Source organism: Lutra lutra, chromosome 7 (genome assembly GCF_902655055.1).
Source record: "Lutra lutra chromosome 7, mLutLut1.2, whole genome shotgun sequence".
In the NCBI taxonomy this organism is placed as follows: Eukaryota; Metazoa; Chordata; class Mammalia; order Carnivora; family Mustelidae; genus Lutra; species Lutra lutra.
In genome coordinates, this window is record NC_062284.1 from 72,683,192 (window position 1) to 72,709,699 (window position 26,508).

Here is a 26,508-nt window from a genome sequence, read left to right on the forward strand (position 1 = left end):
AATAAAATCTCCCAACTTACTGACCTTGGAACTACCTCAATATCCCAGATATACTACCTTTTCATCTATCTCTGCTGAAAGTGGAGAGAACAAGAATGAAGGGAAAAAGAGAAGAAACAATAAGGAACACAAAGAGAAGGAAAGGGAGAGAACAACATTGACTTTGAACAGCAACAAGTGGCCCAGTCAGACTCAGCTGTGTGGATGTGCAGGGTCCGTGAATTGCACAGGAGAGGTGGAGATGTGAAAGTTATTTCAGAGAGGACAATATCTTACATCCTATTTTTCACCAAGAAATTATGGTTGGAATAATTTTCTATGCAGATGGAGCTCTCTTAATTTCGAGAATGTGTATTTACTTCTGCAATACACAATGCATGCTATCAGATAGTTTTCCCTTATCTGTATTTTTATATAATTGAATTCTCACATTGTCTGTCAAACTATGCAATTAGGGGAATGGTGTCACTATTCCTTATGATGCTTTGAAATTCTAGGTAACCCCCTAGGCAATGACTCTTCTAGAACTATCATTCACCTTTCCTCACACACAAACTCACAAATCTCTTACATAAAGTATTTTTTTTAAAGATTTTATTTATTTATTCGACAGACAGAGATCACAAGTAGGCAGAGAGACAGGCAGAGAGAGAGGGAGAAGACTCCTGGCTAAGCAGAGAGCTGGACGCGGGGCTCGATCCAAGGACCCTGGGATCATGACCTGAGCTGAAGACAGAGGCTTTAACTCACTGAGCCACCCAGGCACCCCTCTTCCATAAAGTATTTTAAGAAAGAAAAACAACCATTTATCTTCCTATATTAGAAGTATTGCCTCTACTTCCCTGCACTGTTGGCCAGCACAGTTTTGAAGACATGATTGTGCACTGTCCTGGGTCACTGTGGGTGGAGACTGGAGTTCTGTGAATGACAGGACTGAGGTGTGATTGATTCTCGGTGGTTCTGTTGAAAGGGATTGGCTGTAAGACACAGTTTCTCTGAATCCAAGACTCTGTGCTCTGCATGGTAGGCAGAAGTACCTCATCAAGTAGACAAGGAATCATGAGGAAACACAGGGGAGCTCTACTGGGGCTCCTGTGCATCCAGGTTTGCAGTAAGTAGGGACGTTCCTCATGGGTACTCGGGTGGAGTCCATAGCCCACAGCCCACAGTGGTGGGAGGAACTCTGAGAGGGTCCTACAACCTCAGCGGTGTGTCTTAGGATATTTTGCAAACTTGAAAACTGCATTAGTGACCTCCTGGTGACATCACTTGTGTTTGTTTCTCTCTTTCCACACAGAGGTGAGAGGGATGACGGTGGAGCAGAGCCCTTCAGCCCTGAGCCTCCAGGAGGGAGACAGCTCTACTCTCAGGTGAAATTTTTCCCAAACTGCGAACAATGTGCAGTGGTTCTGACAGCACCCTAGGGACAGCGGTCTCACCAGGCTGTTTTACATAGCTTCAGGGATGCAGCACAGTGGGAGGTTAAACTGCACAGTGAATATTAAGGAACAGTCCAGCACCCTCCACATCTGGGCCTCCTGATTGGAAGACTCAGCCACGTACCTGTGTGCAGTGGAGGCACAGTGCTCCCTGGTGATCTGCAGCCTGCCCCCAAACTGCAGCTGCGCCTGTAGCCCCCACCCTTCCCCGGGGTGGGCATTTGCCCCACAGCAGACTTTGCACATGTTCAGACTTTCAGATTTACCTTAGGGCATGTTTTTCCTCCTAAACTTAGAACCATCAGGGCTGTCCTTTCACTTGCTTTTCTTGCCCTTCTTCTTCCCAGAAAGCCCTTTGCAGGTAAAAAGCTCTTCGAAGGAGCCACTGGATCAAGTGACAGAGATGCTCCTATCTAGTGCCCTGGAAAAACAGATCTTCTGGCAGGTAGCATAAAATGTATATGTATATTACTCAAATGAAAAAGGCTTGACAAAATAATGCTTTAATTATGCTTTAATTTATAATTATTATTAGTGCTTTAACATTTATTGCAGTGCTATCACTATCTTGAAACTAATATTAGTTTTATCGTTGCACCTGTCTTTTAAAAGTGAGTCCTATAAGTGAGGAAACAAGTGCCTGAACAGAGAGATACGTGGGGCAGCAGGACTCAGGCAGGAACACATGCAGGATCAGGTTCTGGGTCACAGCAGGCTGTGTGTGAGCTGAGCACTTGGCGGGGCCACCTGTGCTATCTGTGCCTGCTTTGGACTAGCTGGGGCTTTGACATGCAGCAAAGGGTGTAGTAAATACTGTCAGGAAATTACAACAAAATGAAAGTGTATACCTGGACATTTCAATAAAACAATTTGGCCATTTCTTATGGAACTATGGCCTTCCTGAGTATTTTCACTGAAAGGGTTGAAAACTCTTGTCCATACACAAGTCTCTTCACAGGTGTTTTATAGCTGTTCATATATAATTACCAAAGCTTGGAAGTATCAGCATGTCCTTCAAGAGATAAATGAATAAATAAATGGTGTTAAATCCAAGCAATGGAATATGATTTGGTGCTAAAACGATCAGAGCTATGAAGTCATGAAGAGATAGGGGAATCTTATATGCATTTTACCAAGTGAAAATAGCCTATCTGAAAAAGCTACATAGTGTATGATTCTGATCCTATGACTTTCTGGAAAAGGCAAAACTATGGAGGGAGTAAAAGATTGTGGTTTCCAAGGATTGAGGAGAAAAGAAGGGATGAGGGTCACAGAGAATACTTAGTGTAGTGAGCCTACTCTCTCTGATAGTATACTGGTGGATACATGTCTTATACATTTGTTCACACCCACAGAATGTACAACAGCAAGAAGGAACCCTAGATAAACTGTGGGCTTTGGGTGATATGATGTGGCAGTGTAGGCTCATCCATTGTGAAAGGGTCACGGGGAGGTTGATAATGGGAAAGGCTATACCTGTGTGGGGGCAGGAGGTACATTGGAAGCCTCAGTACATCTGCCTCATTTTTCTTTGAACCTGGTTGAGATGGTTGAAAAGAAGAAAGTCTTTAAAACATTAAAATCAGAGACATGAAAGTAAAATGTATGAAGAGTTAAAGCATTTTACATATATGATTCCCCTAGAAATATTATCTAATGATATCTTTTCACTGCTTTTTTGCATAAAGATCCCAAATTTTCATTTTGAAATGATCTCAAAAATTGTATATGCATCCCTGGCTGGAAATTCTGAACCTCTAAATTAAAATTTCAAGGAAATTGCTTCAGAAAGCAATTAGGCTGTTTTAGAGAGAGTACTCCTTGCTTTCATATTAGTAAGCTCATCCATCTCCTCTAGGGTGTCTCAATTGAGGAGTGTCTTTTTTTCATACAATATGTAAATTATATGAAATGAAAATATATAAGAAATATGTCTCCAGAAGAGCATCCTGCTTGCCCAAGGTTGAGCCATGGTACTCCTCAGTCTCACTGCCTGTGAAGGAATTTCAGTCAGTGAATAAAGTCCCATTTTTTCCAGTCTTAATATGAATTTATTTTCTCCTTGATATATTATTGATGTCATAGGAGAAATGAAAACCAGATAGAATCTCATCCTGTGTCTCTGTTTTTGAAGAGGCTTCAACCATTGGTTAGGACCAACCTCAGAACCACTAGATCACATGTGGTTGTGCAAATAGTCTTGGGGTCCATGATGCAGGCAGTTTCACCCCACTCTGACACCAGTCCACATTGCACACAACCAGTTCTTAGTAAATGTTTGCTTTTTATATAGTATGAATGAAATTTAGAGCTGAAGTACCTTTAGAAATCCTTTAGTCCAATTTAATGTTATACATCAGAGACTATAACCAAGTTGGCTGTAAAAAACAATTAGGTAGGGAATGAGCTGGAGGAAAGAGAAAGTGGGTTTCCTCTCTTCCTCTTTGACATTCTTGCTCCTGCCTCCTTGTTGTAGACCATTCTACTGGGTAAAGAGGACATATCTAATGCAAGCCCAGCCACTTAGATCTCTGCACTTTGAGTCTGAGAAAGATGTGGTTCAATCAATTTGAATGCCTGAATGGAGAGTTCCAATTTATGTAAATGTCTGAGACCATGGACTGGAAAGGAGACTTGGGCTGAGCCACTGTGTTTCTACCAGCAAACTTATCCATCACTCACTGTTTCTGTAGGAGAAGGCCAGACGTGATAGTTTCACTTGAACATCTACATGTATTTCTAAGGATGTTCCCCAAAATAGCAAATATATTTATTATGCCATTTAGACATCCCTTGAAGGCAGGGTGAGTATAATGAGCATAACTTACACTTTGTCTGCAAAATGATCATAGGATTTGGAAGATCTCTGCAGTGCAAAGACCAGGAAGATATTAGATGATGTTTTCTAGGCCAAGAATTGAAAATAAGTAAAGTAATATTCTGTAAAAGCATCGTGGAGCTGGAAATAAGCCCAAGGGTTGGCCTTATCTGTGCAACAGTTATTCCATGGAAGAGACCCATTCATATGAACGGTCACATTCAGTTCTGAGAGTCACACCTAAAATTTGGAAAAATTGACCTTCCCACCAGCAGAGGGAAATTTGCCCAGAGAAGAATCGGAGAATTCTTATTTTATGGGGAATGGGGGAGAGAATGGAAGATTCTCAGACTCAAGAAGTTTTCCACACATAGGGGCGGCTGGGTGGCTCAGTGGGTTAAAGCCTCTGCCTTTGGCTCAGGTCATGATCCCAGGGTCCTGGGATCAAGCCCCGCATCGGGCTCTCCGTTCAGCAAGGAGCCTGCTTTTCCCTCTCCCTCTGCCTAATAAATAAATACAATCTTTAAAAAAAAAAAAGAAGTTTTCCACACTTAAAAACACATTTCATATATATGCATATATTTATATATTGATTTGATATTCTTCACCATAGCCGTCTTTAAATCTTTCACGGTGGGAGAGGAGGATGAAAATGAGTTTTACTCTTTGTCCTTTCTCAGATCTGAGAATAGGCTTCACAGAAAAGGGGCTTCTCCTTTTCAAAAATGAGGTAGTCTTGGTTTCCCACAGACCATTTCTCCTGATCAGTTTTTTAAGACCAGTTTCCGGTTGGTACCATTCTGGGGCATGCACAGTATCTATGCTTCCCTGTTATTCCCCTGTCCCCTTAACATTGAGATTTGGTCCTTTATTTTTGTCACAGTCATCTCAACTGACAATGATTCCACATTTTGACTGTTGGTATTGTCCGTCCTCTGGGAAGAAACAGCAAAGTCATGGGCAAGAGCAAGTAGGAGGAGCAGAGTCTGAGGTAAGAGACATTTGAAATATCAAATGATCTTCATTCTCTTACTCTAATCCTTGCTTCCATGTTCCTTTTAGAAATAGTTTTTCTCCATAATAGACAACTGAGGATGGTAGATTTGGCAGAAAGAAAAGGTTTTCCATTTTCTTTGTTTAAGGGAGTAAATCATGATTCTTTACTGATTTCAAACAGGTATACCGGGCCCATCCTAGAATAAACAGCAATAGCATCTACCTCTTTCCACCTTACTAACAGTGACTCAGTAGTGTGCAGGTGCGTAAACCCTGATCTCCACATTCTTACTGTGTCCTTTTCATTGCTGATCTAAGATATAATTTGCTTGACTGATTGCTGCCTTGATGCATGTGAGTCCCTCAGAGGCACAGGCTAGGAGAAGAACAGGGAACTCCCCAGGGAGTTCAGTAGAGATGTGACCACAAGATGGCAGTGCACCTGTGCTGATGCAGAACACATGTAGGGTTCATCTTAGTGCATCTGATGGACTAGACTATGGCAGCAACAGAGTCTTTTTCTTATTGGCTATTAGACAATGTGGGAAAGTCCTCTGTTACAGGAAAGAAGGGACAGCCTGATAAGAGAGGGAGCTGAGCTGGCTGGAGGCTGCAATTCTGAACCTGAGCTTAACTGGGAGGAACCATGAAGCCATCCATGGGAGCTTTAATGATATTCTTATGGCTGCAGCTGAACTGTGAGTTCAGAGTATATTAGTGGATATTCTTCAGAAGTCAAGACTGACTTTACTCAGGTTTCCTCCACTTAGTGTAGAAAAAGACAATTCTGAAGCATAATAACCTGGAATCTCCTCTCCTTTCTCTGACCTTCTCTTTCTGCACAGAGTTCAGCCAAGGAGAAAATGTGGAGCAGCATCCTTCTACCCTGAGTGTCCAGGAGGGAAGCAGCTCTGTTATCAACTGCAGTTATTCAGACAGTGCCTCAAGTTACCTCCCCTGGTATAAGCAAGTACTTGGAAAAGGTCCCCAGCTCCTTATAGACATTCATTCAAGCATGGCCACAAAAGAAGACCAAAGACTCACTGTTTCATTGAATAGGATGGCCAAACATCTCTTCCTGCACATCAGAGACGCCCAGCCTGAAGACTCAGCTGTGTACTTCTGCTCAGCAAGCACACATTGCTTCCCAGGCATCTGCTGCCTGCACTCAAAAACTGGGACTGGGGCAGCCCCCTGTCCTCTGACACAGACCTTCAAGGATAGCTTTTGTGCTCTTGTTTGTCTGTAGGTGGAAGTTAATGTGTTAGACTATTAGGATGGAGATGACCCAGACAGGGTGAAAACATTTTGTTGGATGATTCTTGTTTTTGGATTCTTGAAGTGATTTAATACTGTTTTATTTTGAAATTCAGGTTTTCAAGACAACTTTGGATTTGTTCTTCTCTCTCCTATAAATATCCACTTGGTTTCTGTATTACAGTCCTTATTATGGATGGGCATTTAAACATATGAATTTTGTGATTCTAAAACATCACATGCCAAACATGGAATTATGGTAAGCACAAAAATGAAAACGATAATTCTGTAATCACATAATATTGCTAATATTCCTTTTAGTTTCTTAGAATTCTTATTATAATGAGGACCATGAAATTTTTACTTTGTGTATTTCAATTTTATCATTCCCTTCTTCACTAATTCTTTCCCTCAAACATCTGCTTTTTTTTTTTAAGATTTTATTTATTTATTTGTCAGAAAGAGAGAGAGAGAAAGCACACAAGCAGGCAGAGAGGCAGGCAGAGGGGCAGGCAGAGGCGGAGAGAGAGGCAGGCTCCCTGCTGAGCAAGGAGCCCGATACGGGACTCGATTCCAGGACCCTAGGATCATGACCTGAGCCGAAGGCAGCGGCTTAACCCACTGAGCCACCCAGGCGTCCCAAACATCTGCTTTTTAAAAATGTTAGTTTTTACGTTTTCACTTCATTAGTGCATTAAATTATTTCTGTGAGGTATTTAATTAAATAAAGTTTCATTTAATTTTGTTACTCTGTGTTTCAGACAAAATTTGACCACCATTTCTGTGTGCTTTGATCACTTTCTTGTTCAGGAATTAGGTCATAGGTTTTCCTTTGGAGACTAGGGCTGGTATGTACTAGTTGTGTGTTTGAGGGAAATCAAGATAGGGAGTGATTTGACAATGTGAGCTTCAGATAAATCTCAGAAATATATTCTCATTTACAAAATTCTGTATCTGTTCACAATAATTCCCTCATATAATTTAGGAGACAGAATTTTGTATTTCATTCATTTCTATACTTTAAGTACCTAGGAAAACTTTTCCACGTAATTATCAGTAGATGTGAATGAAAGAAGGAAAGGACAATTCTGTTACTGACTCATAATTTTAAGCTAAGCTTTCTGTTTGAATTATATTTATAAATTGATCTGTGAAAAATAAAAATCCTTGAAGTGTATATATGATTATTTTTTGTTTGAGAACACACTGTTTCTTTCCATTTTTATGTCTCTCTTTCTTAATGATGCTCTGCTGTTATAAGATTATTCTATTTATTCTTGAATTTGTAATTTTTTGTTATCATAATGAGAGCCTTTCTTTCTGAGACATATCGGAAAATTTTTGTAAGCATGTGTCAGCCACCTTACTATTAGTAGATTGCACAAAGGCTTTTGGACTAATGGCTAATGTAGAGATGACATGCTACCAACCTCCCTCCACATGTTCAAGTTCGACTGAATTGAACATTATTAACCACAACCTTTATTTAAAAGAAATAACTCTCTAGTGCTGCAGAGAAATCAATGGAATGAAACAAACTGAGTAAATATTTCATTCTCTCATTCTCCCACCCCTGCTCAAGGGTAGTAGCTCAAGGGTCCTTTCAAGGTCCCTCCAATTCTTCCTAACTAACAATGGGTATAATTGGTAATTGGTAGGGTGACAGAGGTTCCGCTTAGCTGAGTTATGGTTGCTAGGTATGTCATAACTGGCTTTCTTTTACTGGAGAAGTCCCCAGATTAAATTCAGCTTATCACATCTGACCAACGGAGGTTGAAACTGTAGCCCAACACGTCAATGGGCTTGATTCTTTCCCTCCTTACACCGCCAGCTCCTGTGCAGTAGAAGGAAGACGACTCCTGGTCAGTGCCTTTCCTCCAAGCCTGATAATGGAGTCAGAAGGAAGTATGCTTCTATATCATTCATTTATTTCCTCTTAAATCAATTAGAAGCAAGAGAGAGGGTGCAGTTCCTAGAGGTTTGAATGCTTGATCAGACTGAGCTGAGAATTGATGCAGGGGAAGAAGACAAGTGTTTTAGCCTGAGTGTGCACTGAGTCTCAGATCCAGAAGCATTCAGTCTTTAAACCTTCAGCATGGTTGGCTTATTTGTTTCCTATATCCTGGGACAAGGTAGTACAAACTTTTAGGCCTCTCTTGATCCTGTGAAGCCAGACTCGGTGCTGAGAGTCTCCCTTTTGTTTGCTTTCTCTAGGATGGTGCTGACTGAATTTATGTGATTTCTCCCAGTCTGGCAGAGTGGGGCAGCTTTCTGCACAAGCTCACTAGCCCCCTCACTAGCTCTAAAAGCTCACTGTTGTTGACTCCCTGTGTGCACTGTTGGGAGGCCACTGGGTGGGATGATGTATGGGTGAGAGACTTTGTGTTTTGTGTACTCATGGACCATTTGTGGGGGTCTGCAGACAAGCCATCTCCAGTTGGTCAGGGACAGATTCCATTATAATTTATTTTTTCTTATTTTATTTTATTTTATTTTATTTTATTGTTATGTTAGTCACCATACAGTACACCATTAGTTTTTGATGTAGTGTTCCATGAGCATTGTTTGCATATAACATCCAGTGTTCCATGCAGTACCTGCCCTTCTTAATGCCCATCACTGGGCTAACCCATTTCCCTACCTCCTCCCATCCCAAACCCTCCATTTGTTTCCAAGTGTCCATAGTCTCTCATGGTTCATCTCCCTCTCTGATTCCCCCCCCCCGCTTCATTTTTCCCTTCCTTCTCCTAATGTCCTCCATGCTATTCTTTATGCTCCACATATGAGTGAAACCATATGACAATGGTCTTTCTCTGTTTGACTTATTTCACTTAGCATAATCCCCTCCAGTTCCATCCATGTCAATAGAAATGGTGGGTATTCATCCTTTCTGATGACTAAGTAATAGTCCATTGTGTATATGGATCACATCTTCTTTATCCATTCATCTGTTGAAGGTCATCTCAGTTCCTTCCATAGTTCGGCTTGTAGACATTGCTGCTATGAAAATTGGGGTGCATGTGACCCTTCTCTTCACTACATCTTCATCTTTGGGGTAAATACCCAGTAGTGCAATTGCTGGGTCATAGGGTAGCTCTATTTTTAACTTTTTGAGGAACCTCCACACTGTTTTCCAAAGTGGCTATACCAACTTGCCTTCCCACCAACAGTGTAAGAGGGCTCCCCTTTCTTCACATCCTCTCCAGCATTTGTTGTTTCTTGCCTTGTCAGTTTTTGCCATTCTAACTGATGTAAGATGGTATCTCAGTGTGGTTTTGATTTTAATTTCTCTGATGGCTAATGATGTCAAACATTTTTCCATGTGTCTGTTAGCCATTTGTATGTCTTCTTTGGAGAATTGTCTGTTCTTGACATCTGCTCATGGAAGGTTGTGCGGTGATTTGTAAGGTCCATGTTGTTTTACTATCCTCCAAGAGCCCTGGGTGCTATTCTGCTAGGTACACCCCACTCACCAGTGAGCAGTACATCTCAGTATTCTGAATGGGTCTAGAAAGAAGATTCTCTTTGGCAGCATCCTCTGGAGCTTGGGGAGCCCTGTGCTCATTCAGATGTTCTCATTTCCCTCCATTGGGGAAATCACAGGGTGGAAGGTGTCTCTTGGCTCAGAGTTGTGCCACATGGGCAGGGGTGAGGAGAGTAAAACAAATTGGTTGTCGTGCCCTCCTCTATCTGTCAAGATCAGACTGGTTTTGCTCCACAGTGTGTTGTGTCTTTTCTGCTTGACTTTTTCACAGGCACTTTCTTTAGTTCAGTGTATGATTGTGAAACTCAGTAGATTTTTTTTTGGGGGGGGGATAGGAAATTCCTGTTTTGCCATTTTCATCTTGGTGTTTAAATTTATTTATTTATTTATTTATTTATTTATTTATAACACATCAATTGAAGTTTTTTTTTCAAGATTCTCTATTTATTTATTTGAGAGAAAGGAGGGGGAGAGCACAGGAGCTGGGATGAGGGGCGGAGGGAGAGGAAGAAGAGGCCTCTCTGATGAGCAGGAAGCCAGTGTGGGGTTCAATCCCAGGATCTGGGATTATGACCTAAGCCAAAGGCAGACACTTAGCCAACTGAACCACCCAGGTGCCCCTAAAATTTTAATTTTAAAACAATTATATGGAAAAGTGACTATCTTTGGTGCACAGGTCTGTGAATTTTGAATATTAGTACAGTGTATAGATCCTAATCTATAAAGATTAGTACATTGTAACTATGCAGCCATCAAAAGAAATGAAATCTTGCCATTTGCGATGATGTGGATGGAACTAGAGGGTATTATGCTTAGCAAAATAAGTCAATTGGAGAAAGACAACTATCATATGATCTCCCTGATATGAGGAAGTGGAGATGCAACATGGGGCGTTTGGGGAGTAGGAAAAGAATAAATGAGACATGATGGGATCGGGAGGGAGGCAAACCATAAGAGACTCTTAATGTCACAAAACAAACTGAGGGTTGCTGGGGGTGGGGGATAGGGAGAGGGTGGTGGGGTTATGGACATTGGGGAGGGTATGTGCTATGATGAGTGCTGTGGAGTGTGTAAACCTGGCAATTCACAGACCTGCACCCCTGGGGCTAGTAATACATTATATGTTTATTAAAAAAATTTAAAAATTTAAAAAAATTTTTTAAAAAGGGAAGAACTCATACAAGGACACTCACACCCTCCTCCAAGCCCCTGAAAGCAGGAAACAAATCTCCTATATAAAAAATATCTTTCTTATACTAAGAAGTAAAAAGACTCCTTAACCCCAGAGATGGGGACTTTAAATCAGAGAAAACTATAAAAATAAACTTTGTTGCTTTTTACTAAAAAAAAAAAAAAAAAAAAAAAGATTAGTACATTGTAAAGATCCTCATCTGTATATAACCATCATAAGATCATGAATCAAAATAGTTTAATTACTCTCCAAATGTCCTTTGTGCTATTCTTTTGCCATTACACAATTCCATATTCCCAAATCCTTACAAATACTGTTCTATTCTTATTTTTGTGTTTTAAAAATGTCATATTGATTGGAGCATGCAGCACATGAGCTTTTGAGAACTATGTGTTTTGGAGGGAGGAAGCACATGCCACAGGCACACACATGACCTCACCTCTGTCACCAGCCAACTGAAGTTTTGAAATTTTAAGTTATTTTCAGAGGAACACGTTCATCATTTCAAGTGTTTGAATTCCTTTAGAGACTTGATTTATAATTCTACAAAATGTATTTGGCAGTTGATAATGCAGAATTGGTGTTGAAAGTTAGATCATCTCTCATAATAAAGTTGAGTGAAATTCTGTACACAAGTGGAGTTGTACAAACTCCATTCTAAATTTTTATCAATAGATACTTTCTCACAGTTTAAGGGTAATTTAATTGATGAAGATTCACTCTAGCAGTAGCGTTAGGGTATGGTTATTATTTGGCTTTTCGAAGAGTTGACGTGAATAACATATCCAATAATTTTTTTTTTACTTTTCCTTTTTTAATTAATTAATTAATTAATTAATTGCCCTATAATGTATTATTTGCACCAGGGGTACAGGTTTGTGAATCGTCAGGCTTACACACTTCACAGCACTCACCATAGCACATACCCTCCCCAATGTCCAGAACCCAACTACCCTCTGCATACCCTCCTCCCCCCAGCAACCCTCAGTTTGTTTTGTTAGATTAAGAGTCTCTTATGGTTTGTCTCCCTCCTGATTCCCATCTTGTTTCATTTTATTCTTCCCTACCCCCCCAACGCCCCCACTTTGCCTCTCAAATTCCTCATATCAGGGAGATCATATGATAATTGTCTTTCTTTGACTGACTTATTTTGCTCAGCATAATACCTTCTAGTCCCATCCATGTCATTGCAAATGGCAAGATTTCATTTCTTTTGATGGCTGCATAGTATTCCATTGTGTGTGTGTGTGTGTATACACACACCACCATTGTATATGTATATATATATATATATATATTATATATATATATACTACCTCTCCTTTATCCATTCATCTGTTGGTGGACATCTAGGTTCCTTCCACACTTTCACTATTGGGGACACTGCTGCTATAAACATTTGGGTGCATGTACCCCTTTGGACCATTACTTTTGTATTTTTAGGGTCAATACCCAACAGTGCAATTGCTGGTGTGATTGCTCTATTTTCAACTTTTTGAGGAACCTCCATGCTGTTTTCCAGAGTGGTTGCACCAGCTTGCATTCCCACCAACAGTGTAGGAGGGTTCCCCTTTCTCTGCATCCTTGCCAGCATCCGTCATTTCCTGACTTGTTAATTTTAGCCATTCTGACTGGTGTGAGGTGGCATCTCATTGTGGTTTTGATTTGTATTTCCCTGATGCCAAGTTATGTGGAGCCCTTTTCATGTGTCTGTTGGCCTTATCCAATAATTCTTAAACATTTTTGCACTAACATTGTATGTGCAGAGCTGAACTATAACACTAGGGTGCATATTGTCTCAAATAAAGGCTATACCCATACAAGTTATTTTATTAGTGATAAAACATTCAGGATAACCAGAAATATCTAACATTTTACCATTACGGTGAGAAAATACGTCTAAAAGGATAAAAATAACCTCTAAAGGATACAAAGGAAAATATTAAAATTGGTGGTTCCAAACATCTAGGAGAATTCTTCTCTTCTTTTTTTTATCCTTAGCTTTTATTCAGTTCCTATTTTTTTTATTGTGTTATGTTAGTAACCATACAATGCATCATTGGTTTTTGGGACTTCATAAAGATAAAAAGCTTCTGCACAGCAAAGGAAACAGTCAACAAAACAAAGAGCCTGGTGGTGAGGATTCTTTTCTAATCATCTTAGATGGAACTGTCTGTCATCCGGTTACATGTTTTTTTCCTAGGATATTATGTGTACAGTTGTCGTGGACTGTCTGCTTCTGCTATTTCTCCAGAGAACCTCAGTCTAAGATCTCTAATATGAGTAACTTTTTCAATTCCTATCAGTGAAGAATATAGGATGTCTTATTATTTGATAAACATGTAACCAAGGATCCATTTCCTCTACTTTATTTGCTGAACTAGTAAAAAATAGTACATATAAGGTTATTTCACAATTCTCAATGACAGGTTTTTTCTGGGATTTTGTTCAGGGCACCAAAGGTTTAGGTCATGTAATGGTGATGAAATGAATGTCCACAGAGCAGTCTGTACCTGTGAGGAAAGGAAGATGTCAAGGCTTTACTTATCTAGTTCAATAGTTTGGGAAGATTGGAATGCATATGGCTTGGGACATCTGAGTTATGTGGGCTACAGTGACCAGTTCAAAGTGACTAGGACTTTGTAAGGGAAGACACAGGGCCATGAAGGCTAAGGCTGTACCAGACCACAGTAGTTCAAGGGTAACTGCTACAGTAAATCATTTCAGTTTAGGATTGCATTTGTTGTTTCCACTTTTCCACAGGATCTGGGTGTGATAGGAGAAGAGAAGTTTCTATGTGAGTCCTAACTTTACCTAACTTTCCCAGAGAAATTTGCTCTGCCCTCTAGAGAGTATTTGAAATGGTATATGCATTAAATACAAAATCCAATTGATATTTGACACTTAAAAAAACTTATTTATTTATTTGACAGAGAGAGAGAGCACAGATAGGGGAGTTTCAGCCAGAGGGAGTAGGAGAAGGAGGCTTCTCGCTGAGCAGGATGTGGGACTCAATCCCAGGACCTCGGGATCAGGACCTGAGGTGAAGGCAGATGCTCAACGGACTGAGCTACCCAGGCACCCCAGATATTTGAATCTTGTGATTGCTGTGGCTTTCAGGAAAGAGAATGGTTCAATTCACGTAGAAAATAAAATACCATTACCCATCCACACTCTTAGCTCATGCAGGGAATGCAACTGTGTTAGATCCCTTTGGAGATACTCAAATGTTTCCTTAGGACAGTATTTCAGAGCATATCCCATCTTTCCAGATTTTTTGGGATTTCATTGACTCTCAGAAAGGAATGGAGAGCCCCATTGTCTGCCATCCTAAAAAAGTCTCCCCACTAGTGTTTGATTTAATGTTGCATCCAGTATATTCCCAGTGTGAAGTGTTGTCTCTGGTGGATTGTAGCAAATATTCGTTTGTATCATTTGGCTGCACTAGGCAGCTCTCCTGGCTTTGCTACATCTTGTTCTCATGGATCATCAAATCAATCATTCATAGTGATCTTTACAAAATTCAGTGCCAAATTTTCTGCAATCAAGATAGAATTAATTGAACTTTTCCCTGGTTTTGTTTTTATGTTTTTAAAGAAGTGCTTACATAAGGACCATCTTGGAATTCATATTTATGATGACCTGCTCAAGCATTTTTTCTTAACTTCTACCAGTGTCTTTTTAAATCTGAAACTTTGTTTTGATGACAATTTTAAAAAAAAATTCATGAATACATGAAATAATTAATGTATTTGCTGTTCCTTTCTAGTAGAATGCAGGAGATACATGAAAGGGTTAAGAAAAGTTAGAAACTTAAGAAACCTCATTGTCTTATAGTATTTGGGAGCAATGACCTACCTTAAAAACATACTCACTAACATCAAGCACATGATTTTTTATAATTTGAAATATCCAAGAGATACTCATTAGTTCAGCTACTTACTTTAATGATGCTTCTCAAGGGACTGGATTTTGTAAAGAGGTCTGGAATAGTAGTTGCAGGACCACTCTGGTCTTGTTTTTCAGTGTTTAAGGATTCTGGCCAACAAGCACCCATTTCAGCGCCTGTCCACCAGGGGGTGCAGCTATCCTACCACAATCACATTTCCTATGTGAAATGTGGGCTTCCACTGATCATTTCTCTGTCACTACAAACTTTCTTCATGGTAAGAATAGAGAACATTATTTAGGTGACACTCCAGAGATGAAGTGCTCTCCGGGCTTTGTGACTGTGGTACTCTTAATGCTTGGTAAGTAAATTCCTTCTTAAAATTTGGATTCTTTCTTCTTTTCTATCAGTAAAAAGTTTAACTATGATTTATCCAAGAGCTTCATGCCCAAGGTGACACAGGTCTCTTTTCTTCTTCCTCAGGACAAACCCGTGGAGACTCAGTGACTCAGACGGAAGACCAAGTGACCCTCTCAGAAAATGCTTTCCTGACTATGAATTGTACTTATTCAGCTTCACGGTACCCTGCCCTTTTCTGGTATGTCCAGTATCCAGGAGAAGGTCTAGAGCTCCTTCTGAAAGCCTTGAAGGACAAGGAGAAAGGAAGCAACAAAGGATTTGAAGCCACCTACGATGGCACATCCAAATCCTTCCACTTGGAGAAAGGTGCAGTGCAAACCTCAGATTCAGCTGTGTACTACTGTGCCCTGAGTGACACAGTGACGGGGACTGTAGAGGGAGCTGAGCAGAAACTCTGAGCAGAACAGGGCCCTGAAGCTGAGTGTCTTTGCCTGATGCACTCCGGTTCCAGCACAATCTGTTGTTTGTCTCTCAGTGTCTGGTTGATACAAAATCATACAAACGACTAGAGCATAGGAGCCAGAACAACATTCCCCAGCCCCAGGTGTTCCTTAGTGAGATTGAAAACAGTTTGATCCCAAGAGTTCCTCAGCCAGAGTGTAAGTAATTTCAAGGTAGAATCACATAACAATGAAGTGGTCTTGTGGTCATCCTTGCAGTGAACGTCCAGCCCCAGAAGTTGTTCATGGCACCCTGGTAGGTGTTTCTGTGTCTATGACACTTTTAGAGACACACGGTGTGCCTGAGAGGGTGGTGATGCCTAATGTCTTCCTGATAGAGTATGGCAGGAGAGGTGATGGAGATCATCAGTGCCAAACTAGGTTTTAGTAGAGAAGAAGGGAAGGGAAGAAAGGAGGAGGAACACATGCACCTGACCAAGGAAAAGAGAGGCCAGGGAAACTGCCCTTCTTTTTTCTTCTAGTAAATCAGGTGATAGACTCAGGATGATACTCGACATGAAAGCTTGGGGGCAGAAACAGAATGGAGGAAGTGGCTTATGTCCTGGGCAATTAAATAGATCAGTTGACTTTCTGACAGTAAGAACTCAGGGGAGATAGCTTTCAGTACCCAGGAGATATGGTGAGAAAAAATGCTCTTGCACTGAGGTTTCCTAACAATATAGATAGAGAGGTGACACTGGGAGGGAAATCCTATTGATTTCTCTAACTCCTGTTTTGCCACCTCTCAGAGAGAGCCTCAAATCATGGAACTGGGAAAACGTATGGAAGAAAGTGAAGATGTACAAAAAATAATAGAAAAAGCAATGTCTATTTTGCAGTGCAAGACTTTGCCAGTATTATTTCAATCTTCTTTAATTACTATCTCCTTATTTGCAGAGTTTACGAATGAGCTATGATCAGAATATTAATATATTCCCTTACATATTTGTTAAATATTCTTGGTTAGTTTATTTTTATTTCATTGGTTTAAAATGAATATTTTATATTTAAACCTGTGTAAATGTAAATGCATGTGAATATGTACTTTAAAGTATTCAAAGGATATATAATAAGAGTTTTATTAGACTTGAGAAACACAGTAGACTGGGAGAGGCTGACTCTGGTTTGAGCTGGAATTCTGGTTCTCCAGGTTGTAAGTTCGAGTCCCTTTTGGGTAGAGATTACTTAAAATTGAAATCTCAAAAAAAATTAAATAAATAAAAACTAAAGGTCAATTAATAATACATGTTTACCTCTTGATTTTTTCTAATACTCTTTTTTTGAATCAACTATTTATTTATTTGAGGGAGAGAGTGCGTGAGCACAAGCAAAGGGAGAAGAAGGGGGAGGGAGAAGCACACTTCCTATTGAGCAGTGAGCCCAACAGGGATTTGGATCCTAGGACACTGAGATCATGATCTGAACTGAACTTAGAAGCTTAACTGAATGAGCCAACCAAGCCCCTCTAATACTCTTTTAGAACTTTAGCAAAGCTATCCTTAATAAGGGCAGAAAGCTGAAAACAGAAAGAGAAACAGGAAAGAACCTATCAGACAACTGTGCCATCAATAATTTAGAAAATGAGCTGTATATGGATAAGGGTGGACTTTCATGAGAGGCTAAATAAGGAGAAACCCAGGCCTGGTGTGGAAGAACCTCAGTGTGTGCTATACCCTCCAGAAAGGGTTGGGGAAAAGGAACACCACGTATTTTTAGATAATTGAGGAATACAGCATTGCCCATGTTGGTACACACGTGTGTGTGTGCACTGGTGAGCACATGTGTATGTGTGTGTTGAGGGTATTGAGGCAGAAGGAAGAATACAAGTAGACGGAGTGATCACCTTGGTTCTCAGAACTGAGCATATGATGCTTGGAAGCTTACTGTGGTTCAGTTGAGGTAAGGGAAACACATAAATTCAAAGGACTGATAACTTACGACCAAAATTTGGTGTACATTCTGGACTTTCTGAACAGAGCTGAGCTGAGCTGTGGAGAAAAAACAATGAGAAGGAGACCTTGGTGAGTGGATCTATTGTCTGAGGGCTACAGCTGAACCCTTCAGCAGGGAATGATCAGATTTTTCTGCTTTTGGCTCCAACATAGGCATCTGAACAGACATAGGTAGTGAGGAGGAACACAGGCATAACAATAGGTACATTGAAAGAGCTACAGTGATTGGTCTAAACGCTTTGCCTTCTTATCATAGTGTGATTTATTTCTACCTTAAGTAAATCACAGAATGTGAACATACATGACTCTTACACCCTTTTTTCATAATTCTTACATTTTATGTTGTTTACATAATTAATTACAAGCAGTTTTTTAAAATTATGGAATGCTTCAGGAATTTGCATGTCATTCTTGCACAAGGGTCATGCTGATTTTTCTCTGTATCATTCTAATTTTAGTATATGTGCTGCCAGAGTGAGCCCTACCTGTCATATTTTCAGTAAGTGCCATCCACCCACTTTTATCACAGATGCAATAAATAAACATATCATGGTTAGCTAAACCACAATCCTCATTTCAATATAAATTTTACTTATGTTTATTTTCATTTGCAATGTTTTTAGTTAAAGTTGCTTAATGCCCACTGGGTGCTGAATGCAACTGATGAATTGTTGAACACTACATCTGAAACTAGTGATGTACTATGTGTTGGCTAACTGAATTTAAATAAGAAGTTGCCTAATGCAAATGGATGTGGGGTAGTGAGTCTCTCAGCTAGAACACAGAGAATCATGACAGGACCCACACAACTTGCTATACCAGCAAACCCCTGTTTCCTGTTCTGGGGCCACAGCAGCACATAACCAGCAATCCTTCCCTCACCCAGTCAGGTTCTTCTCACAGTGCTGAGCCCTGAAGTTGAAGAGGATGAAGACATTTTCCTTCTAGTGGTAGAACTCAAACATGTTGCTCTCCAACCTTCTTCAGGTGGTCATGGCTTCCGTGTGGCTAGGTAAGGATGGTCCCTGTGGGAATGTGTCTCCTCTATGACTTAACATCCAGAGAGATAGGCAGGATCTTGTGGGTACCTTGGGAAGGAGGGATGACAGTGTGTAAAACAGAAGTTCTTTGGCCATATCACGTATTCCAGAAGTCTCTGATTCTGTGTTTTTTTCCCTTCAGGATCCAGTATTGCCCAGAAGGTAACTCAAGCCCAACCAGCATATTAGTGCAGGAGAAGGGGACTGTCACTCTGGAATGCACATATAACACCAATAAACCATGTTGCAGTCTTTTGTGATACAAGCAGCCTAGCAGTGGGGCAATGATTCTCCTTATTCCTCAGGATTCTTAACCAGCAAAATGCCACACTGAAGGTTGCTACTCACTGAATTTTCAGAAGACAAGAAATTTCATCCAACTTATCATCTCAGCTTCACACCTGGAGGACTCCGCCGTGTACTTCTGTGCACTGAGAGAGGCCACCGTGAGAGGTGTGATGGGGGAGGTATACCCAAACCACAGGGCTCATGTTGATACATCTCCCTGCAGTCAGGCCCAACGGGGGCAATTGTCATCCCAGACAGGAAGTGGCACTGGTGCAGGCTTAGAAGGAGAAACTCATTCTAAGAAAATACCACTCTAGATAAGAGTTATCATGCATAAAACAGTTCCTAATCCCTGAAAATTTGTGCTGAAATTATTTATTGAAGACTAGAGTAACCACAATAAATAATTTGCCATTTTGCAGTTAGATTTAGCCAAAGAATTGGCTAAGAAACATTTGGCTCAAAGTCAGCAATGTGTGTTAGTTGTTGGAGTTTTCAAATCAGTTTGTTCAGTAAATATTTATTGAGCTTATATTATTGCTCAAAATATTATTGAGCATATATTATGTTACAGACATTGTTAGAGTAAGATAGGCCATGAAATGTCTCTTGGATATATATATCTGCGTGTGTGTGTGTGTGTGTGTGTGTGTGTGTATACACATCATGCATATGTGTATATCTATACACATACATACATATGTGTATAGATATGCACATCATGCTGTTTTATACCATTTAGTGACAGTTTAATTAGGTTTGTTTGCTGTGAGTCAATTGTACTCCCATTTAGTTTCCAAGGAGTCTGCTCTATAGCATAGTTTTCTTCATTTTGTCTTATTAACACCACTAGGATACTTGTGCTCAGTTTGCATACAGGAGGTTTACCTGCTTTCCACCAGTCTTATCCACAAATGCTCATAATTAGTGGCTCTAGGGGGACACTGTGAAGGACAGAATGTGAATTTTCCTCTTTTGTCAGCTCCTGCCCTTCACTTCAACCTTTCTCCAAAGGCATTTTTTGTTATTTCACCTTCCTTGTTCCAGCGCTCATAGCATCTCCCTCCCCCTTCTGTTTAATTTAAGTTGGTGAGGCCACTTTGGAAAACATTGTGGATGTTCCTCAAGAAATTAAAAATAGAGCTACCCTATGACCCAGCAGTTGCTACTAGGCATTTACCCCAAAGATACAGAGGTAGTGAAAAGAAGGGCCACAGGCACCCCAATGTTCATAGCAGCAATGTCCACAAAGGGAAAACTGTGGAGGGAGCCAAGATGACCTTCAACAGACAAATGCATAAAGAAGATGTGGTCCATAAGTACTCAATGGATTATTACTCAGCCATCAGAAAGGATGAATACCTACTATTTGCATTGGCATGGATGGAACTGGAGGAGATTATGGTAAATGAAATAAGTCAGATGGAAAAAGTCAGATATCATTTGGTTTCACTTATTTGTGGAACATAAAGAATAACATGGAGCACATTAGGGGAAGGAAGGGAAAAATGAAGGGGATAGGGAATCAGTGAGGGAGACGAACCATGAGAGACTATGGACTCTTGGAAACAGACTGAGGGTTTCAGAGGGGAGGAATTGGGGAATGGGTGAGCCCAGTGATGGGTATTAAGGAGGGCATGTATTACGTGGAGCACTGGGTGTTATACACACACAATGGATCATGGAACACTACATCAAAAACTAATGATGTATATACATATACTGTATGTACTGTAACATAATGTAAGAAAAAGCTATTAAAAATAATCTATATTTAAAAACAAAAAGAGCATTTTCTTTCCAACAGGTGAGTCAGTTTGCACATTTCCCAGCCCTCCTTTTGGATCAATGTTCCACACTCCAAAATCTTCATTCTCTCCATTTTCCTTCTTCCAGTTCTAACTCCAATGACCTAAGGCATTAAAATTGAATGGTAATAGATGGTTGATAATTGGTCTTACATTAAACACCCTCTTATATTTGTTTGGAAGGCAGATTTGCAGAGTAGAAATCTTAAGTATCTCCTCAAGTTTCTTTAATCATAGAATCTGACCATTTTCACATTCATTTTTCCCATTTGAGAATATTTTGAGTGTATAGTTCAGGGTTATGAAATACACTTACATTGTTGTTCAGTCAGCAGCACCTTTCATTTCTAGTATCTTGTCATCTTGAAAAACTGAATATTTGTACTCATTAAACAATAACTTTCCTTTATTCCATTCCTCCACTCCTTCAGAACTACTATTCTGCATTCTCCTTCCTTGAACTTAAGCTCTTTAACTCTCATAGAAGTAGAATTATGTAGTATTGGTCATTTTTCAAAATTTCATTTGATGTACTGTCCTCATGATGCATCCACTTGCATCATGTGTCAGAATTTCTTTACTTTTTAAGGTTGAACAATATTCCTATGTATGTAATGTACCATTTTATTTAACCATGTTTTCTATGTGTTGATGGACTTTTGGGTTGCTTCCACTTTTTGGTAGAAACTGGCATTCAAAAACATCTCAATATTTATGGAAATATCCAAATTCTTTCAATTTTTGAGTACATATCAGAAGTGGAATGCTGGGTCATAAGGTAATTCTATTTTAAAGATTTGACACATTTATATTGGTTATTTGGAAAAAACTATGCTCTAGACTGCATTATCACAAAAAATTTCAAGGAACAGAAAAACAGAGTGATCACTAGTCATGAATGGAGCTCTACTATATTGGTGAATCAAAAAATCCTAGAGGAGCTTGTCACTCTGGCTACAGTGCATTGCTTCTTTCAGGTATGAATAATTGGTCCGGATGGAATGGTGAAGCCACTACCCACTGGTCAGCTCCTGGATAGCAGTTTGAGTATCCATTATTTCTTTCCTCATTTGGTAAAAGATCCAAACTTGCAATTATTTAATTGTTTTTTAGTAGTTCCATTTGCATAAATGAAGAATCTGTAAAGACTCTCATAAAATATTTCAAAGGCTTAGGAAGAAGTCTTTGGCTACCCGCTAGTCTTTCTCTGAAATTTGACAATCTATACTGTCAAAAAGAAGTAACAGGCTTTTGCTATCCCAGCTCTGTCTTGTAATCTATTAGCTTTGCCATGAACTTTCTTGATACTTTTGAGCTTTGTTTCATTATTTGTAAATTTATTATTGTAAATTTATTATTAGGTAAATTTATTATTAGTAATATTATTAGTATTTTGTTGTGACAATTTATTAATAATATACCCAGAGAGATTGACAAGTAGCAGATGAGCAATTTAGGAGGATAATCTTTTTTTTTAGAGATTTTATTTATTTACTTGAGAGAGAGAATGAGAGCAGAGAAGGTCAGAGGGAAAAGCAGAATCCTCATAGACCCGGGAACCTGATGCAGGACTTGATCCCTGGACTCCCGGGATCATGACCTGAGCTGAAGGCAGAAGCTTGACCAATTGAGCCACCCAGGTGCCCCAGGAGGATAATATTAATAGGTACAGAAAAGGAATTTGACAAAATTCAGATCCATTCCTGATTAAAACTCCCAGCAAATTACACAAAATTGAAGGGAATTTCCTCACCTTAAAAAGGGGTTTAACAAAAAGTGTTCATCAAATGTCACACTTGATGGTTAAAGCTTAATTGCTTTCTCCTTAGTTTCAGAAGTAAGGCAAAAGTTTTGGCTCCGCCACTTGTATTTAATATTGAAATAGAGGTTCAATCCAATGTAATAAGGCAAGTAGAAGAAATAAAAGCCATACAGTTTGGAAGGGAAGAAGTGAACTTCTCTTTATTACCAGAAAGCACATTTGAGCAGAAAATGCAAGGGAATCTACAAAACAGAATGAAAGAAACTACTAGAACAAATTGGTTTAAGAAAGTCAAATGTACATCTACTGTGTGATCCATCCATTCTACTCCCAGCTATAGCCCAGGGGAAATTAAAGAATAGGTCTATAAAAAAATCTTATATGCAAATGTTCATAGCAGTTTTGTTTGTAAGAATCCGCTGGGAGTACTCCATATGGCCAGCAACGGGTGAATAGACCAACTGTTTTATAGGCACATGATAAGATACTACACAGCAACAGAAGGAAACAAACTCTTGATAGTTATGACTATGGAAGAATTTTTAAATAATTATATTGTGAAGTGCCAGATAAAAGAGTACATATAATTCCATAATTCAAAATTATAAATTATTCAGACTAAAGCATGACAGAAGTGTTCCCTGGAAATGGGGTTGGTGAGGATTGAGGGAGAGTTTGCAAAGAGACATGAGGAAACTTTTGGGATGATGCATATGTTCATTATCTCGAATGTGGTGAGTGCTTCACAAATACAAATGTCAAATTATATAGAATTGTCTAACTGGCGCAGTTTATTTTAATGTAAAATATGCATTAATAAAACCATTAAGTATCCATATTTACTATGCAGTATCTTCCCTCAATGACGTGCAAATCCTCCGTGTGACACAGAGTGCATAATATTTCTCCCGTAGGTTTTCATCGGCCTGAATGTTTTTTCTAAAGTTATGGAAAGGGATTCCTGGGTGGCTCAGTCAGTTAAGTGTCTGCTTTTGGCTCATGTCATGATGCCAGGGTCCAGGGACTGAGTCCTGCATGAGGCTCCTTACTCAGCAGGGAGCCTGCTTCTCCCTCTGTCTCCTGCTCCCCCTGCTTGTGACTTTTTTCTCTGTCTCTGACAAATAAAAAAAGTAAACTGTTTAAAAAACTAAAGTTACAGATAATGACTTTCTGCATCCATGTACTATATTGTTTATTTTCCTTTTTAAAAAAGATTTTATTTATTGATTTCTTTTAGAGAGAATGATAGAGTGATAGAGACTAAGAGAGAGACACACAGAGAGAAAGTAGACTCCGAATGAATGCAGAGGCCCATGCAGGGCTCTGATCCTGAGATCATGACCCCAGTCATAACCAAGAGCCTAAAACTCTACCAGCTGAGCCATCCTGTTGCCCCATGTTTATTTTCAACAATTATCATTCTAACCTCCTTGGGATTTCCCCTGCATATCTGAATACAATTTTGCAGGGGTTTGTCCCAAATTCCTTTCTAGTATACTTCTGTGGCAGGACTGACAATGTGATTTGGAAGGTGGAGGGGAAGCGAAGGGACACACGAAGCCAAACAGTATCCAGGCCAGAATTTCTTACTTCCCTCTGCATTTGGGAAAGTGTTTCCATGTTGGTTCTGGACTCATGAACCTCCCTGATCTGAATCTCTGGAGAGTGGCCTCCAGGATATAGCTTGGGCTAAGCTTCCATCTACGTGCTTAGAGATAAATGTTTACAGGGCTTTACAGAAGATGTGTCCCTTTCTAGAACTTTTTCCTGATAATCCTGATTTCTTACCTTGTAGGAAAAATTATTTGATTAATGTTTGGCAACAAAATGTGACAGATGGATGGTAATAGAAAGCATCCTTGAGGTTAAACCTGCTAAGAGTATAGCACTAATATTTTTGGCTTAATTCATATACACTAGTCACCTGTTGTTGGAGTCAACAAAATATTGAAAACTTAATTTCAGATGATTCTATATGGATTTGATGACTCCATGTATGATGTTTCTTCTGCCCATATTTGCTATTTTTCACTTTTTAATGATTCTGAAAATCAGTTATATTTGACTATTAAGATGGTGACTAACAAATAGTGTGACTTCTTCTGAAAACTTTTATTTAAAAATAGTATTTCTAAGGGCACCTGGGTGGCTCAGTGTGTTAAAGTCTCTGCCTTCAGCTTGGGTCCTGATCCCAGGGTCCTGGGATTGAGCCCCACATAGGGATCTCTTCTCAGCAGGGAGCCTGCTTCCCCCCCTACCTCCGGCCTGCCTCTCTGCCTGCTTGTGATCTCTGTCAAATAAATAAAATCTTTAAAAAAAAATAGTATTTCTAGCAATTGCTGATAGTTTAGGAAAAGTAAATATAGTATTTCAATTAAAAGTCATTTGTTCATTATTTTAGTTTGATTTAGAAAACATTTAGAGAATACTAAAAAAATGACAGTCACAGTTCTAAATAATGGGGTAAAGTGTCCAAAACACAGAATCAGTCACCAATGACTTGACTTCCTCTTACTTTTTCCATATTCAACTCAAATCCCATTTCTTGCAGTCAGTGTTTTTTGGACTGGTCCACATGGATACATGAGAATATGAAGTACTGTAGTAAGATGCTTTAAGAAGTTTGTTACCCTCTCAGCCACAGAAATGCCCAGGATGCTGTGTTAAAGAACTTCCATATCAGGCAGTGTCTTAAGAACAAAACAGACCTAAGAAGTCAGGATTGCTGTTGTTCAGACTTCCAAGGGCCACCTGAAGCCTGACATGTGCCTCATGAGGTCAGGGGTGAAACAGATGGCTGCCTTTGGGAGGACTCTGGCCAACATGTATGCATTTTAGTCCCTGTCCACCAGGGGGTGCAGCTTCCTACCACAATCACATTTCCTGTGTGAAATGTGGGCTTCCACTGATCATTTCTCTGTCACTCCAACCTTCTCCATGGTAAGAATGAAGAACATTATGATGCTCCAGAGATGAAGTGTTCTCCAGGCTTCATGACTCTGGTACTCTTAATGCTTGGTAAATACAATGCTTCTTAGTATTTGGATTCTTTCTTCCATGGTGTCAGTTAAACTTTTAACTACTATTTATCTATGAGTTTTATGCCCAAGGTGATACAGATCTCCTTTCTCTTTCCTCAGGACAAATCCGTGGAGACTCAGTGACTCAGATGGAAGGCCAAGTGACCCTCTTAGAAGAGGCTTCTCTGACTGTGAACTGCACTTATTCAGCATTAGGGTCCCTTACTCTTTTCTGGTATGTCCAGTATCCCAGTGAAGGTCTACAGCTCCTCCTGAAAGCCTTGAGGGACAAGGAGAAAGGAAGCAACAAAGGATTTGAAGCCACCTACAACAGCAAATCGAAATCCTTCCACTTGGAGAAAGGCTCAGTGAAAGCCTCAGATTCAGCTGTGTACTACTGTGCCCTGAGTAACACAGTGATGGGGACTGTAGGGGGAGCTGAGCACAAACTGAGCAGAACAGGGGCCTGGATGCTGAGCATCTCTGCCTGATCCATTCTGGTTCCAGCACAGTCTGTGGTTGTTTGTCCCTCAGTGTCTGTTTCATAGAAAATCATACAGACTACTAGAGCTTAGGAACCAGAAGTAACATTCCCCAAATCCAGGTGTTCCTTAGTAACACTGAAAGTAGTTTGATGCCAAGAGTTCCTCAGTCAGGGTATAACTCATTTAAGGTAAAACCACATAATAATGAAGTGGTCTTG

At 39.8% G+C, this 26,508-nt stretch overlaps 1 non-coding gene and 2 gene segments (V, D, J or C); 2 read left to right on the forward strand and 1 right to left on the reverse strand.

Moving 5' to 3' along the window:
* Positions 1-15,376: 15,376 nt before the first annotated feature.
* LOC125104793 (T cell receptor alpha variable 9-2-like) lies at positions 15,377-18,844 on the forward strand. The segment is given in 4 exon segments: positions 15,377-15,436; positions 15,559-15,673; positions 18,346-18,386; positions 18,774-18,844. Coding segments are annotated over 4 exon segments (225 nt in total).
* Positions 18,262-18,369, reverse strand: LOC125105775 (U6 spliceosomal RNA). The gene has a single exon (XR_007129040.1). It is a non-coding gene; the product is annotated as a U6 spliceosomal RNA (small nuclear RNA).
* A 6,883-nt stretch (positions 18,845-25,727) lies between the features above and the next one.
* LOC125104471 (T cell receptor alpha variable 9-2-like) lies at positions 25,728-26,296 on the forward strand. The segment is given in 2 exon segments: positions 25,728-25,803; positions 25,926-26,296. Coding segments are annotated over 2 exon segments (417 nt in total).
* Positions 26,297-26,508: the final 212 nt, after the last annotated feature.